Source organism: Oncorhynchus masou, chromosome 24 (assembly GCF_036934945.1).
Source record: "Oncorhynchus masou masou isolate Uvic2021 chromosome 24, UVic_Omas_1.1, whole genome shotgun sequence".
Lineage (NCBI taxonomy): Eukaryota > Metazoa > Chordata > Actinopteri > Salmoniformes > Salmonidae > Oncorhynchus > Oncorhynchus masou.
The window spans coordinates 7,241,832-7,258,855 of NC_088235.1; the positions used below are offsets into that span (position 1 = coordinate 7,241,832).

Below are 17,024 nucleotides of genomic sequence, written 5' to 3' on the forward strand. Positions count from 1 at the left end.
AATGGCAATGGTGTACCAGCGAAATTGCAGTGGTCTGAAGGATATGTATATTCTATAATGTATTGTCCTGTAGTTCCAGACCTGTCCATGTAATGATGCTGACACCTTGTTGTTCTGTACTGTAGTTCCAAACCTGTCCATGTAATGATGCTAACACCTTGTTGTCCTGTAGTTCCAGACCTGTCCATGTAATGATGCTAACACCTTGTTGTACTGTAGTTCCAGCCCTGTCCATGTAATGATGCTAACATCTTGTTGTACTGTAGTTCCAGCCCTGTCCATGTAATGATGCCTTGTTGTCCTGTCCTGTAGGTTGGTAGTTCCAGACCTGTCCATGTAATGATGCCTTGTTGTCCTGTCCTGTAGGTTGGTAGTTTCTGCCTGTCCATGTAATGATGCCTTGTTGTCCTGTCCTGTAGGTTGGTAGTTCCAGACCTGTCCATGCAGTGATGCCTTGTTGTCCTGTCCTGTAGGTTGGTAGTTTCTGCCTGTCAGAAGCAGAGTCGGGGAGCGATGCCTTCTCTCTGAAGACGCGTGCTGACAAACACGGGGACTATTACATCATCAACGGTTCCAAGATGTGGATCAGCAACGCAGAACAAGCCGGGGTGTTTCTGGTGATGGCCAACGTGGACCCGTCTGCTGTGAGTTCAACCCACGCAGTCACCAACCCACGCAGTCACCAACCCACGCAGTCACCAACCCACGCAGTCACCAACCCACGCAGTCACCAACCCACGCAGTCACCAACCCACGCAGTCACCAACCCAACCCACGCAGTCACCAACCCAACCCACGCAGTCACCAACCCAACCCACACAGTCACCAACCCACGCAGTCACCAACCCAACCCACGCAGTCACCAACCCAACCCACGCAGTCACCAACCCACGCAGTCACCAACCCACGCAGTCACCAACCCACGCAGTCACCAACCCACGCAGTCACCAACCCAACCCACGCAGTCACCAACCCACGCAGTCACCAACCCAACCCACGCAGTCACCAACCCACGCAGTCACCAACCCAACCCACGCAGTCACCAAGCCAACCCACGCAGTCACCAAGCCAACCCACGCAGTCACCAACCCAACCCACGCAGTCACCAACCCAACCCACGCAGTCACCAACCCAACCCACGCAGTCACCAACCCAACCCACGCAGTCACCAACCCACGCAGTCACCAACCCACGCAGTCACCAACCCACGCAGTCACCAACCCAACCCACGCAGTCACCAACCCAACCCACGCAGTCACCAACCCAACCCACGCAGTCACCAACCCAACCCACGCAGTCACCAACCCACGCAGTCACCAACCCACGTAGTCACCAACCCACGCAGTCACCAACCCACGCAGTCACCAACCCCACGCAGTCACCAACCCAACCCACGCAGTCACCAACCCAACCCGCGCAGTCACCAACCCAACCCGCGCAGTCACCAACCCGCGCAGTCACCAACCCACGCAGTCACCAACCCAACACACGCAGTCACCAACCCAACACACGCAGTCACCAAACAAACCCACGCTGTCACCAAACAAACCCACGCAGTCACCCAACAACAGGGTCTAGTTCATTCGGGGCACACCAAAGCATAACATTTTAAAACGCTGTGCAACGGAAAAGGAAAACATCATTTTATTATTGGACAAGTTCAGATAGTAACTCCGTTTCACTGTTTTGGACAGTTTTGTCTTCTTCGGTTTCATGTCTAAGGAACATATCCTTGATTTCCACCTCGTGGTCAGGTAACTTAGTTATCCTTCCAACCTGTACGAGTTATGGTAGTGTTTGTCTTGTCTCCAGGCTGTAGAGGAGTTTCTCCTTAGTGTTTGTCTTCAGACTGTAGAGGAGTTTCTCCTTAGTGTTTGTCTTCAGACTGTGGAGGAGTTTCTCCTTAGTGTTTGTCTTGTCTTCAGGCTGTAGAGGAGTTTCTCCTTAGTGTTTGTCTTGTCTTCAGACTGTAGAGGAGTTTCTCCTTAGTGTTTGTCTTGTCTTCAGACTGTAGAGGAGTTTCTCCTTAGTGTTTGTCTTCAGACTGTAGAGGAGTTTCTCCTTAGTGTTTGTCTTGTCTTCAGACTGTAGAGGAGTTTCTCCTTATTGTTTGTCTTGTCTTCAGACTGTAGAGGAGTTTCTCCTTAGTGTTTGTCTTCAGACTGTAGAGGAGTTTCTCCTTAGTGTTTGTCTTCAGACTGTAGAGGAGTTTCTCCTTAGTGTTTGTCTTGTCTTCAGACTGTAGAGGAGTTTCTCCTTAGTGTTTGTCTTGTCTTCAGACTGTAGAGGAGTTTCTCCTTAGTGTTTGTCTTCAGACTGTAGAGGAGTTTCTCCTTAGTGTTTGTCTTCAGACTGTAGAGGAGTTTCTCCTTAGTGTTTGTCTTCAGACTGTAGAGGAGTGTCTCCTTAGTGTTTGTCTTGTCTTCAGACTGTAGAGGAGTTTCTCCTTAGTGTTTGTCTTGTCTTCAGACTGTAGAGGAGTTTCTCCTTAGTGTTTGTCTTGTCTTCAGACTGTGGAGGAGTTTCTCCTTAGTGTTTGTCTTCAGGCTGTAGAGGAGTTTCTCCTTAGTGTTTGTCTTGTCTTCAGACTGTAGAGGAGTTTCTCCTTAGTGTTTGTCTCCAGACTGTAGAGGAGTTTCTCCTTAGTGTTTGTCTTGTCTTCAGACTGTAGAGGAGTTTCTCCTTAGTGTTTGTCTTCAGGCTGTAGAGGAGTTTCTCCTTAGTGTTTGTCTTCAGACTGTAGAGGAGTTTCTCCTTAGTGTTTGTCTTGTCTTCAGACTGTAGAGGAGTTTCTCCTTAGTGTTTGTCTTGTCTTCAGGCTGTAGAGGAGTTTCTCCTTAGTGTTTGTCTTGTCTTCAGCCTGTGGAGGAGTTTCTCCTTAGTGTTTGTCTTGTCTTCAGACTGTAGAGGAGTTTCTCCTTAGTGTTTGTCTTGTCTTCAGGCTGTAGAGGAGTTTCTCCTTAGTGTTTGTCTTCAGCCTGTGGAGGAGTTTCTCCTTAGTGTTTGTCTTCAGACTGTAGAGGAGTTTCTCCTTAGTGTTTGTCTTCAGACTGTAGAGGAGTTTCTCCTTAGTGTTTGTCTTCAGACTGTAGAGGAGTTTCTCCTTAGTGTTTGTCTTGTCTTCAGACTGTAGAGGAGTTTCTCCTTAGTGTTTGTCTTCAGACTGTAGAGGAGTTTCTCCTTAGTGTTTGTCTTCAGACTGTAGAGGAGTTTCTCCTTAGTGTTTGTCTTGTCTTCAGACTGTAGAGGAGGTTCTCCTTAGTGTTTGTCTCCAGACTGTAGAGGAGTTTCTCCTTAGTGTTTGTCTTCAGGCTGTAGAAGAGTTTCTCCTTAGTGTTTGTCTTGTCTTCAGACTGTAGAGGAGTTTCTCCTTAGTGTTTGTCTTGTCTTCAGGCTGTGGAGGAGTTTCTCCTTAGTGTTTGTCTTCAGGCTGTAGAAGAGTTTCTCCTTAGTGTTTGTCTTGTCTTCAGACTGTAGAGGAGTTTCTCCTTAGTGTTTGTCTCCAGACTGTAGAGGAGTTTCTCCTTAGTGTTTGTCTCCAGACTGTAGAGGAGTTTCTCCTTAGTGTTTGTCTTCAGGCTGTAGAGGAGTTTCTCCTTAGTGTTTGTCTCCAGACTGTAGAGGAGTTTCTCCTTAGTGTTTGTCTTCAGGCTGTAGAAGAGTTTCTCCTTAGTGTTTGTCTTGTCTTCAGACTGTAGAGGAGTTTCTCCTTAGTGTTTGTCTTCAGACTGTAGAGGAGTTTCTCCTTAGTGTTTGTCTTCAGACTGTAGAGGAGTTTCTCCTTAGTGTTTGTCTTCAGACTGTAGAGGAGTTTCTCCTTAGTGTTTGTCTTGTCTTCAGACTGTGGAGGAGTTTCTCCTTAGTGTTTGTCTTGTCTTCAGGCTGTAGAGGAGTTTCTCCTTAGTGTTTGTCTTGTCTCCAGGCTGTGGAGGAGTTTCTCCTTAGTGTTTGTCTTCAGACTGTGGAGGAGTTTCTCCTTAGTGTTTGTCTTGTCTTCAGGCTGTGGAGGAGTTTCTCCTTAGTGTTGGTCTTCAGACTGTAGAGGAGTTTCTCCTTAGTGTTTGTCTTGTCTCCAGGCTGTAGAGGAGTTTCTCCTTAGTGTTTGTCTTGTCTTCAGGCTGTAGAGGAGTTTCTCCTTAGTGTTTGTCTTGTCTTCAGACTGTAGAGGAGTTTCTCCTTAGTGTTTGTCTTCAGACTGTAGAGGAGTTTCTCCTTAGTGTTTGATGTCCTGTTGAGTGGTAGCTCCTAGGAAACAGCTCCTTCCTGGTTTCCACGCTGTTGGAACCTGTGTATGTGACCAATAAAGTTTTATTTTGTATCAAGCAGTAAATGACAGTATCTGCCTCTTTTGTTGACAGGGTCACAGAGGTATCACCTGCTTCATCGTGGACAGAGACGCAGAGGGGCTTCAGATCGGCAAGAAGGAGAACAAACTGGGTCTGAGAGCTTCTTCAACCTGTCCTCTCAACCTGGATAACATCAAGGTAGGTAGGCTCTTCAACCTGTCCTCTCAACCTGGATAACATCAAGGTAGGTAGGCTCTTCAACCTGGGTAACATCAAGGTAGGTAGGCTCTTCAACCTGTCCTCTCAACCTGGACAACATCAAGGTAGGTAGGCTCTTCACCTGTCCTCTCAACCTGGGTAACATCAAGGTAGGTAGGCTCTTTAACCTGTCCTCTCAACCTGGATAACATCAAGGTAGGTAGGCTCTTTAACCTGTCCTCTCAACCTGGATAACATCAAGGTAGGTAGGCTCTTCACCTGTCCTCTCAACCTGGATAACATCAAGGTAGGTAGGCTCTTCAACCTGGGTAACATCAAGGTAGGTAGGCTCTTCACCTGTCCTCTCAACCTGGATAACATCAAGGTAGGTAGGCTCTTTAACCTGTCCTCTCAACCTGGATAACATCAAGGTAGGTAGGCTCTTCAACCTGTCCTCTCAACCTGGATAACATCAAGGTAGGTAGGCTCTTTAACCTGTCCTCTCAACCTGGATAACATCAAGGTAGGTAGGCTCTTCAACCTGTCCTCTCAACCTGGATAACATCAAGGTAGGTAGGCTCTTCAACCTGTCCTCTCAACCTGGATAACATCAAGGTAGGTAGGCTCTTCAACCTGTCCTCTCAACCTGGATAACATCAAGGTAGGTAGGCTCTTCAACCTGTCCTCTCAACCTGGATAACATCAAGGTAGGTAGGCTCTTTAACCTGTCCTCTCAACCTGGATAACATCAAGGTAGGTAGGCTCTTCAACCTGTCCTCACAGCCTGGATAACATCAAGGTAGGTAGGCTCTTCAACCTGGATAACATCAAGGTAGGTAGGCTCTTCAACCTGTCCTCACAGCCTGGATAACATCAAGGTAGGTAGGCTCTTTAACCTGTCCTCTCAACCTGGATAACATCAAGGTAGGTAGGCTCTTCAACCTGGATAACATCAAGGTAGGTAGGCTCTTCAACCTGGATAACATCAAGGTAGGTAGGCTCTTCAACCTGGACAACATCAAGGTAGGTAGGCTCTTCAACCTGTCCTCTCAACCTGGATAACATCAAGGTAGGTAGGCTCTTCAACCTGTCCTCTCAACCTGGATAACATCAAGGTAGGTAGGCTCTTCAACCTGTCCTCTCAACCTGGATAACATCAAGGTAGGTAGGCTCTTCAACCTGTCCTCTCAACCTGGATAACATCAAGGTAGGTAGGCTCTTCAACCTGTCCTCTCAACCTGGATAACATCAAGGTAGGTAGGCTCTTCAACCTGTCCTCTCAACCTGGATAACATCAAGGTAGGTAGGCTCTTCAACCTGGATAACATCAAGGTAGGTAGGCTCTTCAACCTGTCCTCTCAACCTGGATAACATCAAGGTAGGTAGGCTCTTCAACCTGTCCTCTCAACCTGGATAACATCAAGGTAGGTAGGCTCTTCAACCTGGATAACATCAAGGTAGGTAGGCTCTTCAACCTGTCCTCTCAACCTGGATAACATCAAGGTAGGTAAGCTCTTCAACCTGTCCTCTCAACCTGGATAACATCAAGGTAGGTAGGCTCTTCAACCTGTCCTCTCAACCTGGACAACATCAAGGTAGGTAGGCTCTTCAACCTGTCCTCTCAACCTGGATAACATCAAGGTAGGTAGGCTCTTCAACCTGTCCTCTCAACCTGGATAACATCAAGGTAGGTAGGCTCTTCAACCTGTCCTCTCAACCTGGATAACATCAAGGTAGGTAGGCTCTTCAACCTGTCCTCTCAACCTGGATAACATCAAGGTAGGTAGGCTCTTCAACCTGTCCTCACAGCCTGGATAACATCAAGGTAGGTAGGCTCTTCAACCTGTCCTCTCAACCTGGATAACATCAAGGTAGGTAGGCTCTTCAACCTGTCCTCTCAACCTGGATAACATCAAGGTAGGTAGGCTCTTCAACCTGGATAACATCAAGGTAGGTAGGCTCTTCAACCTGTCCTCACAGCCTGGATAACATCAAGGTAGGTAGGCTCTTCAACCTGTCCTCTCAACCTGGATAACATCAAGGTAGGTAGGCTCTTCAACCTGTCCTCTCAACCTGGATAACATCAAGGTAGGTAGGCTCTTCAACCTGTCCTCTCAACCTGGATAACATCAAGGTAGGTAGGCTCTTCAACCTGGATAACATCAAGGTAGGTAGGCTCTTCAACCTGTCCTCTCAACCTGGATAACATCAAGGTAGGTTCGCTCTTCAACCTGTCCTCACAGCCTGGATAACATCAAGGTAGGTAGGCTCTTCAACCTGGATAACATCAAGGTAGGTAGGCTCTTCAACCTGTCCTCACAGCCTGGATAACATCAAGGTAGGTAGGCTCTTCAACCTGTCCTCTCAACCTGGATAACATCAAGGTAGGTAGGCTCTTCAACCTGTCCTCTCAACCTGGATAACATCAAGGTAGGTAGGCTCTTCAACCTGTCCTCTCAACCTGGATAACATCAAGGTAGGTAGGCTCTTCAACCTGTCCTCTCAACCTGGATAACATCAAGGTAGGTAGGCTCTTCAAGCTGTCCTCTCAACCTGGATAACATCAAGGTAGGTAGGCTCTTCAACCTGTCCTCTCAACCTGGATAACATCAAGGTAGGTTCGCTCTTCAACCTGTCCTCACAGCCTGGATAACATCAAGGTAGGTAGGCTCTTTAACCTGGATAACATCAAGGTAGGTAGACTCTTCAACCCGTCCTCTTCAACCTGGATAACATCAAGGTAGGTAGGCTCTTCAACCTTGACAACATCAAGGCACACATTCTAAATATAACATGTCTAAATGTAACAACAACCAACAATGAAAAGCTGAATCTGATATGCATCAACCTGTCCATCAGATCAGAAGCATGTTGATTGAATGGTAATGTAATGTGTGTGTGTATAATAATAAGAATTTGTTCTTAACTGACTTGCCTAGTAAAATAAAGGTTAAAAAAAATTCAAAAATAAAATAAATTTTTTTTTAAATGACCTTCTAGCTGCGTATATGAAATGTGTCTGTACTCTCTGGAAGTGGCCAGTTTTAGTCTATCCGTATTTTAGATTCTGTCTATATATTTTGTAGTGCTGACCCCATTTAGTCGACTGGTCCATTGATTGGTCCATAGGCTGTTGGGTCGACCAGAGATTTCTTCAGTCGAACAGACTATTACATTATTTTCATTGGCATACAAGACACCCGTGTGATTTGCGTCTGTCCGAGTGGACCAATCCGTTGCGGAGGCCGTGGGGATGTCGTAGTCCATCACTGTTAGACGTGCTACTGAAGTTTATATCTGGGTTATATTATGTAAGAACAACGGTGCAACGCTAATAAATACATAAATATTATTTTATAACGACGGCTCTTTCTCCCACGTTGGATAGATGTCGCTGTCCGCGGTTCCGAACCGTTGAATATGCCCTCTTTCCTTACACCACGTTGCTATGTACATAATAGCAACGGTAACCAGCATGTTGGTTACCGTTGCTATGTACATAATAGCATTGTTAACCAGCATGTTGGTTACCGTTGCTATGTACATAATAGCAAAGGTAACCAGCATGTTGGTTACTGTTGCTATGTACATAATAGCAAAGGTAACCAGCATATTGGTTACCGTTGCTATGTACATAATAGCATTGTTAATTGTTAGCATTGTTAGTGCCGTCAAACACCCTCTTGAATCGTTTTGTGTCTTTAATTATTAAATCAAACAGTGCGCTTAAAGCATCAGACAAGCTCAGTGCATATAGTTGATTTGATTAAAACACATAGGGTGTGTCTATATATGAATGAAAAATACACATTTTAAAAAAAATTTCAACCAATGGATTGGTCGAAAGAACTGAGGAACTCTTGGTCGACCCAAGAGTTATTTTCGTTGGAGGACAGAGCCTAATATTTTGTCTGTTGTTGGCACCAACATTTCACCAAGTCAAATTCTGGCTACGTTGAAATGTACTTTGCGAATAAAAGTGATTCTGGTTTTGGTTGAAGGTTCCTGAGAAGAACGTCTTGGGTCAGATCGGCCACGGATACAAGTACGCCATCGGCATGCTGAACGAAGGCAGGATTGGGATCGCCGCTCAGATGCTGGGGCTGGCTCAGGGTTGCTTCGACCAGGCCGTTCCCTACACCAGACAGAGGGTTCAGTTCGGCAAACGCATCTTCGACTTCCAGGTTAAAAACGTATTAATTTAAAAACATTTTTATACATTTCCTGGTCATGGAATTAATGTTTCTCCACTTGTAGGTGTTGCTGCTATGACCAGTGTGTGGCTTGCTGACTTCTATCAAACTCATCTTTGTGATTTATTTTAAAAGCCTCCATTATTCTCCATCTTTAACAATAATCGAGGTCATTTAGCAGACACTTAAAAACAAAAATCCAAAGCGACTTAGTCATGGCTGCATACGTTTTAGCCTGGCTGGCCCAGCGGGAATCGAACCCACAGCCCTGGCATTGCAAGCGCCATGCTCTACCACCTCAGCCACACAGAACCAGTGTTGTTATTGGAAGGAAACTCCAGCACACTAGTGATCATGATGCTTATATAATGTGATACAGCACCACATCTAAAGGGTGTTCTGTAATGTGTTACAGCACCACATCTATAGGGTGTTCTGTAATGTGTTACAGGCCATGCAGCACCACATCTAAAGGGTGTTCTGTAATGTGATACAGCACCACATCTAAAGGGTGTTCTGTAATGTGATACAGCACCACATCTAAAGGGTGTTCTGTAATGTGATACAGCACCACATCTAAAGGGTGTTCTGTAATGTGTTACAGCACCACATCTAAAGGGTGTTCTGTAATGTGATACAGCACCACATCTAAAGGGTGTTCTGTAATGTGTTTCAGGCCATACAGCACCACATCTAAAGGGTGTTCTGTAATGTGTTACAGGCCATGCAGCACCACATCTAAAGGGTGTTCTGTAATGTGATACAGCACCACATCTAAAGGGTGTTCTGTAATGTGATACAGCACCACATCTAAAGGGTGTTCTGTAATGTGTTACAGCACCACATCTAAAGGGTGTTCTGTAATGTGATACAGCACCACATCTAAAGGGTGTTCTGTAATGTGATACAGCACCACATCTAAAGGGTGTTCTGTAATGTGATACAGCACCACATCTAAAGGGTGTTCTGTAATGTGTTACAGCACCACATCTAAAGGGTGTTCTGTAATGTGATACAGCACCACATCTAAAGGGTGTTCTGTAATGTGTTACAGCACCACATCTAAAGGGTGTTCTGTAATGTGTTACAGCACCACATCTAAAGGGTGTTCTGTAATGTGTTACAGCACCACATCTAAAGGGTGTTCTGTAATGTGTTACAGCACCACATCTAAAGGGTGTTCTGTAATGTGTTTCAGCACCACATCTAAAGGGTGTTCTGTAATGTGATACAGCACCACATCTAAAGGGTGTTCTATAATGTGATGCAGCACCACATCTAAAGGGTGTTCTGTAATGTGATACAGCACCACATCTAAAGGGTGTTCTGTAATGTGATACAGCACCACATCTAAAGGGTGTTCTGTAATGTGTTTCAGGCCATGCAGCACCACATCTAAAGGGTGTTCTGTAATGTGATACAGCACCACATCTAAAGGGTGTTCTGTAATGTGATACAGCACCACATCTAAAGGGTGTTCTGTAATGTGTTTCAGGCCATGCAGCACCAGATCGCCCATGTAGCCACCCAGATAGAGGCTGCCAGGCTGCTTACCTACAACGCTGCCCGGCTGAAGGAGGCAGGACGACCTTTCATCAAGGAGGCCTGCATGGCCAAGTACTTCACCTCAGAGGTGAGCTGAATGTAGAGACCAAGGCCCATGTTCATACAGCGTCTCAGAGTGCTGATCTACGATCATATAATCACTGGACTGGTCCTGTATCAGAACCCTGCTCGGGGGGGGGGGTCCCGCCCTGCTCGGGGGGGGGGGTCCCGCCCTGCTCGGAGAGGGGTCCCGCCCTGCTCGGAGACGGTCCCGCCCTGCTCGGAGACGGTCCCGCCCTGCTCAGAGAGGGGTCCCGCCCTGCTCCGGGAGGGGTCCCGCCCTGCTCTTCAAATAGAGGGAATGAACAGTGCAAATCCAAACAAATTTCATTCAACAGCATCAAAGTATTTGTGTTGATTGTTCCTTGTTCTTTTCTGCATAAATGAGGTGGCAACGTTGACCACTTCAAAATGCATCGAGTGGATGGGAGGGGTCGGCTTCACCAAAGACTACCCTGTTGAGAAGTACTACAGAGATTGTAAAATAGGTACGTTTCTATGGCTAGTTCCAAAGCTATCCTGTACTGTTGCCATGCAACCCGGTGGGTAACATGTTTAGGAACATCATAACTACAGTTAGCTAGCTCGTTATTGGGCCACAGCAAGGTGGAGACGGCAGGGGGGAGGGGCTGGGCTACGCAGAAGGTAATCTGATCCTCAAAGAATTCCTCTGTCTGGTCTGACCTTGGTGTTCTAGGAGAGAGGGGGTGGGTGCAAGGAGAGAGGGGGTGGGTGCAAGGAGAGAGGGGGTGGGTGCAAGGAGAGAGGGGGTGGGTGCAAGGAGAGAGGGGGTGGGTGCAAGGAGAGAGGGGGTGGGTGCAAGGAGAGAGGGGGTGGGTGCTAGGAGAGAGGGGGTGGGTGCTAGGAGAGAGGGGGTGGGTGCAAGGAGAGAGGGGGTGGGTGCTAGGAGAGAGGGGGTGGGTGCTAGGAGAGAGGGGGTGGGTGCTAGGAGAGAGGGGGTGGGTGCTAGGAGAGAGGGGGTGGGTGCTAGGAGAGAGGGGGTGGGTGCTAGGAGAGAGGGGGTGGGTGCAAGGAGAGAGGGGGTGGGTGCTAGGAGAGAGGGGGTGGGTGCAAGGAGAGAGGGGGTGGGTGCAAGGAGAGAGGGGGTGGGTGCTAGGAGAGAGGGGGTGGGTGCTAGGAGTGAGGGGGTGGGTGCTAGGAGAGAGGGGGTGGGTGCTAGGAGAGAGGGGGTGGGTGCTAGGAGAGAGGGGGTGGGTGCTAGGAGAGAGGGGGTGGGTGCAAGGAGAGAGGGGGTGGGTGCAAGGAGAGAGGGGGTGGGTGCAAGGAGAGAGGGGGTGGGTGCTAGGAGAGAGGGGGTGGGTGCTAGGAGAGAGGGGGTGGGTGCAAGGAGAGAGGGGGTGGGTGCTAGGAGAGAGGGGGTGGGTGCTAGGAGAGAGGGGGTGGGTGCTAGGAGAGAGGGGGTGGGTGCTAGGAGAGAGGGGGTGGGTGCTAGGAGAGAGGGGGTGGGTGCAAGGAGAGAGGGGGTGGGTGCTAGGAAAGAGGGGGTGGGTGCAAGGAGAGAGGGGGTGGGTGCAAGGAGAGAGGGGGTGGGTGCTAGGAGAGAGGGGGTGGGTGCAAGGAGTGAGGGGGTGGGTGCAAGGAGAGAGGGGGTGGGTGCAAGGAGAGAGGGGGTGGGTGCTAGGAGAGAGGGGGTGGGTGCAAGGAGAGAGGGGGTGGGTGCTAGGAGAGAGGGGGTGGGTGCTAGGAGACAGGGGGTGGGTGCTAGGAGAGAGGGGGTGGGTGCTAGGAGAGAGGGGGTGGGTGCAAGGAGAGAGGGGGTGGGTGCAAGGAGAGAGGGGGTGGGTGCTAGGAGAGAGGGGGTGTGTCCAAAATAAGAGGACGGGGCCCTGTGGCGTCCTAGGTAAGAGGACGGGGCCCTGTGTGGCGTCCTAGGTAAGAGGACGGGGCCCTGTGTGGCGTCCTAGGTATGAGGGCGGGGTGCTATTTCAGACACACCCACTCAACCAGGGTACGGTCCGGGAAGCTCTTACGACACAGTGACACTTTGCTTTCATCGGTTGGTTCTACTTTGACTGTTGATGGCAGAGACTTTGGCAGATCCAGGCGCAGTTAGACAGACTGAGTGAACTGGTTCTCTTTGGTCCAGTACTGACTAAGGAAAACTCTCTATTTTAATTCCTGGTGGAGGTTATGGACATAACGTGTGATAACATGTTGTCTGTAATGTTCTATTCCAGTATTGGTGTAATGGTCATTAAAGCTGTTTCTCCGTCTCCAGTATTGGTGTAATGGTCATTAAAGCTGTTTCTCCGTCTCCAGTATTGGTGTAATGGGCATTAAAGCTGTTTCTCCGTCTCCAGTATTGGTGTAATGGTCATTAAAGCTGTTTCTCCGTCTCCAGTATTGGTGTAATGGTCATTAAAGCTGTTTCTCCGTCTCCAGTATTGGTGTAATGGTCATTAAAGCTGTTTCTCCGTCTCCAGTATTGGTGTAATGGGCATTAAAGCTGTTTCTCCGTCTCCAGTATTGGTGTAATGGGCATTAAAGCTGTTTCTCCGTCTCCAGTATTGGTGTAATGGTCATTAAAGCTGTTTCTCCGTCTCCAGTATTGGTGTAATGGTCATTAAAGCTGTTTCTCCGTCTCCAGTATTGGTGTAATGGTCATTAAAGCTGTTTCTCCGTCTCCAGTATTGGTGTAATGGGCATTAAAGCTGTTTCTCCGTTTCCAGTATTGGTGTAATGGGCATTAAAGCTGTTTCTCCGTCTCCAGTATTGGTGTAATGGGCATTAAAGCTGTTTCTCCGTCTCCAGTATTGGTGTAATGGGCATTAAAGCTGTTTCTCCATCTCCAGTATTGGTGTAATGGTCATTAAAGCTGTTTCTCCGTCTCCAGTATTGGTGTAATGGTCATTAAAGCTGTTTCTCTGTCTTTGTATCTACACAGGTACCATTTATGAGGGCACAACCAACATCCAGCTGTCCACCATGGCCAAGTTTATAGACAAGGAGTATGACCACTGACCTCTTGACCTGCCCTGGCTGTTTCCTCATCGTGTAGACTGACCTCCTGCCCTGGCCTGGCTGTTTCCTCATCGTGTAGACTGACCTCCTGCCCTGGCCTGGCTGTTTCCTCATCGTGTAGACTGACCTCCTGCCCTGACCTCCTGCCCTGACCTCCTGCCCTGACCTCTTGCCCTGCCCTGGCTGTTTCCTCATCGTGTAGACTGACCTCCTGCCCTGACCTCCTGCCCTGACCTGGCTGTTTCCTCATCGTGTAGACTGACCTCCTGCCCTGACCTGGCTGTTTCCTCATCGTGTAGACTGACCTCCTGCCCTGACCTCCTGACCTGACCTCCTGACCTGGTCCTCAGCATGGAGACCGACCTGACCTCCTGCCCTGACCTCCTGACCTGACCTCCTGACCTGGTCCTCAGCATGGAGACCGACCTGACCTCCTGCCCTGACCTCCTGACCTGACCTCCTGACCTGGTCCTCAGCATGGAGACCGACCTGACCTCCTGCCCTGACCTCCTGACCTGGTCCTCAGCATGGAGACCGACCTGACCTCCTGCCCTGACCTCCTGACCTGGTCCTCAGCATGGAGACCGACCTGACCTCCTGGCCTGACCTCCTGACCTGGTCCTCAGCATGGAGACCGACCTGACCTCCTGCCCTGACCTCCTGCCCTGACCTCCTGCCCTGACCTCCTGCCCTGACCTCCTGACCTGACCTCCTGACCTCCTGACCTGGTCCTCAGCATGGAGACCGACCTGACCTCCTGACCTGGTCCTCAGCATGGAGACCGACCTGACCTCCTGCCCTGACCTCCTGACCTGGTCCTCAGCATGGAGACCGACCTGACCTCCTGACCTGGTCCTCAGCATGGAGACCGACCTGACCTCCTGACCTGGTCCTCAGCATGGAGACCGACCTGACCTCCTGCCCTGACCTCCTGACCTGGTCCTCAGCATGGAGACCGACCTGACCTCCTGGCTGTCATACACTCCTCTTTGTGACCAACTGGATTTGATCGCTCGTTGTTGAACTGTTGTGGGATTTCGGGCTCTATTCAATCTGAATGGTTGGAAGTTGAGCGTTTTACAGCGTGATATGACCATTTTAAAGGCCATGTTCCCGGGTTAGTGGAGACCGTATACATGGTCAACAGTCTGTACCACTTCAGCCAACCCAGACTGAATAGAGCCCTTCGTGTCAGACATTACTGTCGAGGGCATGTGTGAACCACTGCTGACTATACAGTACTAGAGGATGCTCCATAATCATGTTCACTTAGTCAATGTATCTGATGCTTTCCACTATGGATGGATTAATGGTTACTGGTTCCAGACCTGTTGATAGATAGTGTAACATAGCTCTGGTGTTTTCAACTGTTTCCAGACCTGTTGATAGATAGTGTAACATAGCTCTGGTGTTTTCAACTGTTTCCAGACCTGTTGATAGATAGTGTAACGTAGCTCTGGTGTTTTCAACTGTTTCCAGACCTGTAGGAAGATAGTGTAACGTAGCTCTGGGGTGTTGGTACAACTGTTTCCAGACCTGTTGATAGATAGTGTAACGTAGCTCTGGGGGTGTTGGTACAACTGTTTCCAGACCTGTAGATAGATAGTGTAACGTAGCTCTGGGGGTGTTGGTACAACTGTTTCCAGACCTGTAGATAGATAGTGTAACGTAGCTCTGGTGTTTTCAACTGGTTCCAGACCTGTTGATAGATAGTGTAACGTAGCTCTGGGGGTGTTGGTACAACTGTTTCCAGACCTGTAGATAGATAGTGTAACGTAGCTCTGGTGTTTTCAACTGGTTCCAGACCTGTAGATAGATAGTGTAACGTAGCTCTGGTGTTTTCAACTGTTTCCAGACCTGTAGATACATAGTGTAACGTAGCTCTGGGATGTTGGTACAACTGGTTCCAGACCTGTAGATAGATAGTGTAACGTAGCTCTGGGGTGTTGGTACAACTGTTTCCAGACCTGTTGATAGATAGTGTAACGCAGCTCTGGGGGTGTTGGTATTGTTAAGTGTGTTCAACTGTTTTCCCCTACTTCCATGGCTCTTCCAGAATGTTCCACCTCAGCACCTTTGTGTTTTTTCTTTTTTACAAACGAATAAGAATACATCATGTTAATTCAACAGTATTGGTTTGACTATTGACTCGTCTGATTTTAAATAGTCTCGTAATAAATCAGTGCCTTTCATCCCAGCATAGTTTGTTGTTTATTTTGTAACGCCATGAGATATAATATAATACCTCCGTTAGACGTCGTCTGCTGGGTGGTTTCGGCTCTACTGTTGTCACGGTAACCATGTTTACAGCGGTGGAGTAGATCCATCCTGTCTTTCAGCGCTCTTACTCTATTTTAAAGATTTATCTGGGGAATTAGTTTCACACAACTGGAAGAGATTGTCTACTTTTTTACTATTCATCAACTTCTTTGACCATACTAATAAATATTGAATAAGTGTTTTTAATGATCTTGTTGTCTTATTTCAGCTAAGGTATTCGTGCGAAGCTATCCTTCTAAATCTCGTTTAGCTATAGTTAAAGTACCAAAGCCCAACTCCTAGAAAATCTGTTTCTCAGCCACTAGATGGCAGACATTTCCTTGTTTTTCTGAGTCTGAGAGGTGAGGTTTGTTCGTATGTCACAGTAAAAGCCACAGACCGTAACCTCCAAAGAGCAGTAAATTAAAACAACTTCTAATAGCCTTGTCAGCCCTAATGTTATTTTATTGCCATTGAATTACGCTCAGGTTTCAGACCTGAAGAGAACTCATTAAATAATTCACTCTCTCAGGAGCAGTTTGTCAGATAGATAAGATTGATTAGATTTCCGTACGAGACACGGTCTTGTCCATACAATACAAGGGATATTGTTCTCTCCCCCAGACAGCATAGTTAGTACACACACAACATGGTGGACCTATATCAGCTGTCTGCCAGTAATTATATCTGTTTGACAGAGCAAATGAACATTCATCACTGACTGAGTTGATTCTGTATGATTCAGTCTAGCTACATGACTTGGTGTCTCCTGTCTAGCTACACGACTTGGTGTCTCCTGTCTAGCTACATGACTTGGTGTCTCCTGTCTAGCTACACGACTTGGTGGTGTCTCCTGTCTAGCTACATGACCTGGTGGTGTCTCCTGTCTAGCTACATGACCTGGTGTCTCCTGTCTAGCTACATGACCTGGTGTCTCCTCTCTAGCTACACGACTTGGTGGTGTCTCCTGTCTAGCTACATGACTTGGTGGTGTCTCCAGTCTAGCTACATGACTTGGTGTCTCCTGTCTAGCTACATGACTTGGTGGTGTCTCCAGTCTAGCTACATGACTTGGTGGTGTCTCCTGTCTAGCTACATGACTTGGTATCTCCTATCTAGCTACATGACTTGGCGGTGTCTCCAGTCTAGCTACATGACTTGGCAGCGTCTCCTGTCTAGCTACATGACCTGGTGTCTCCTCTCTAGCTACACGACTTGGTGGTGTCTCCTGTCTAGCTACATGACTTGGTGGTGTCTCCAGTCTAGCTACATGACTTGGTGTCTCCTGTCTAGCTACATGACTTGGTGGTGTCTCCAGTCTAGCTACATGACTTGGTGGTGTCTCCTGTCTAGCTACATGACTTGGTATCTCCTATCTAGCTACATGACTTGGCGGTGTCTCCAGTCTAGCTACATGACTTGGCAGCGTCTCCTGTCTAGCTACATGACCTGGTGTCTCCAGTCTAACTACATGACTTGGTGTCTCCTGTCTAGCTACATG

The 17,024-nt window shown here is 48.1% G+C and overlaps 1 protein-coding gene across 2 annotated transcripts in view; it reads left to right on the forward strand.

Moving 5' to 3' along the window:
* Window positions 1–15,725, forward strand: part of LOC135511817 (short/branched chain specific acyl-CoA dehydrogenase, mitochondrial-like) — a 31,669-nt gene extending 15,944 nt beyond the window's left edge. For both annotated transcript variants that reach the window (XM_064933292.1, XM_064933293.1), the window contains 6 exons: window positions 474–644; window positions 4,359–4,484; window positions 8,486–8,668; window positions 10,173–10,310; window positions 10,671–10,770; window positions 13,188–15,725. In XM_064933292.1, coding sequence (XP_064789364.1) covers window positions 474–644; window positions 4,359–4,484; window positions 8,486–8,668; window positions 10,173–10,310; window positions 10,671–10,770; window positions 13,188–13,264 — 795 coding nt within the window. In that variant the 3' untranslated portion in view covers window positions 13,265–15,725. The remainder of the gene's footprint in view (window positions 1–473; window positions 645–4,358; window positions 4,485–8,485; window positions 8,669–10,172; window positions 10,311–10,670; window positions 10,771–13,187) is intronic.
* The last annotated feature ends 1,299 nt before the right edge of the window (window positions 15,726–17,024 follow it).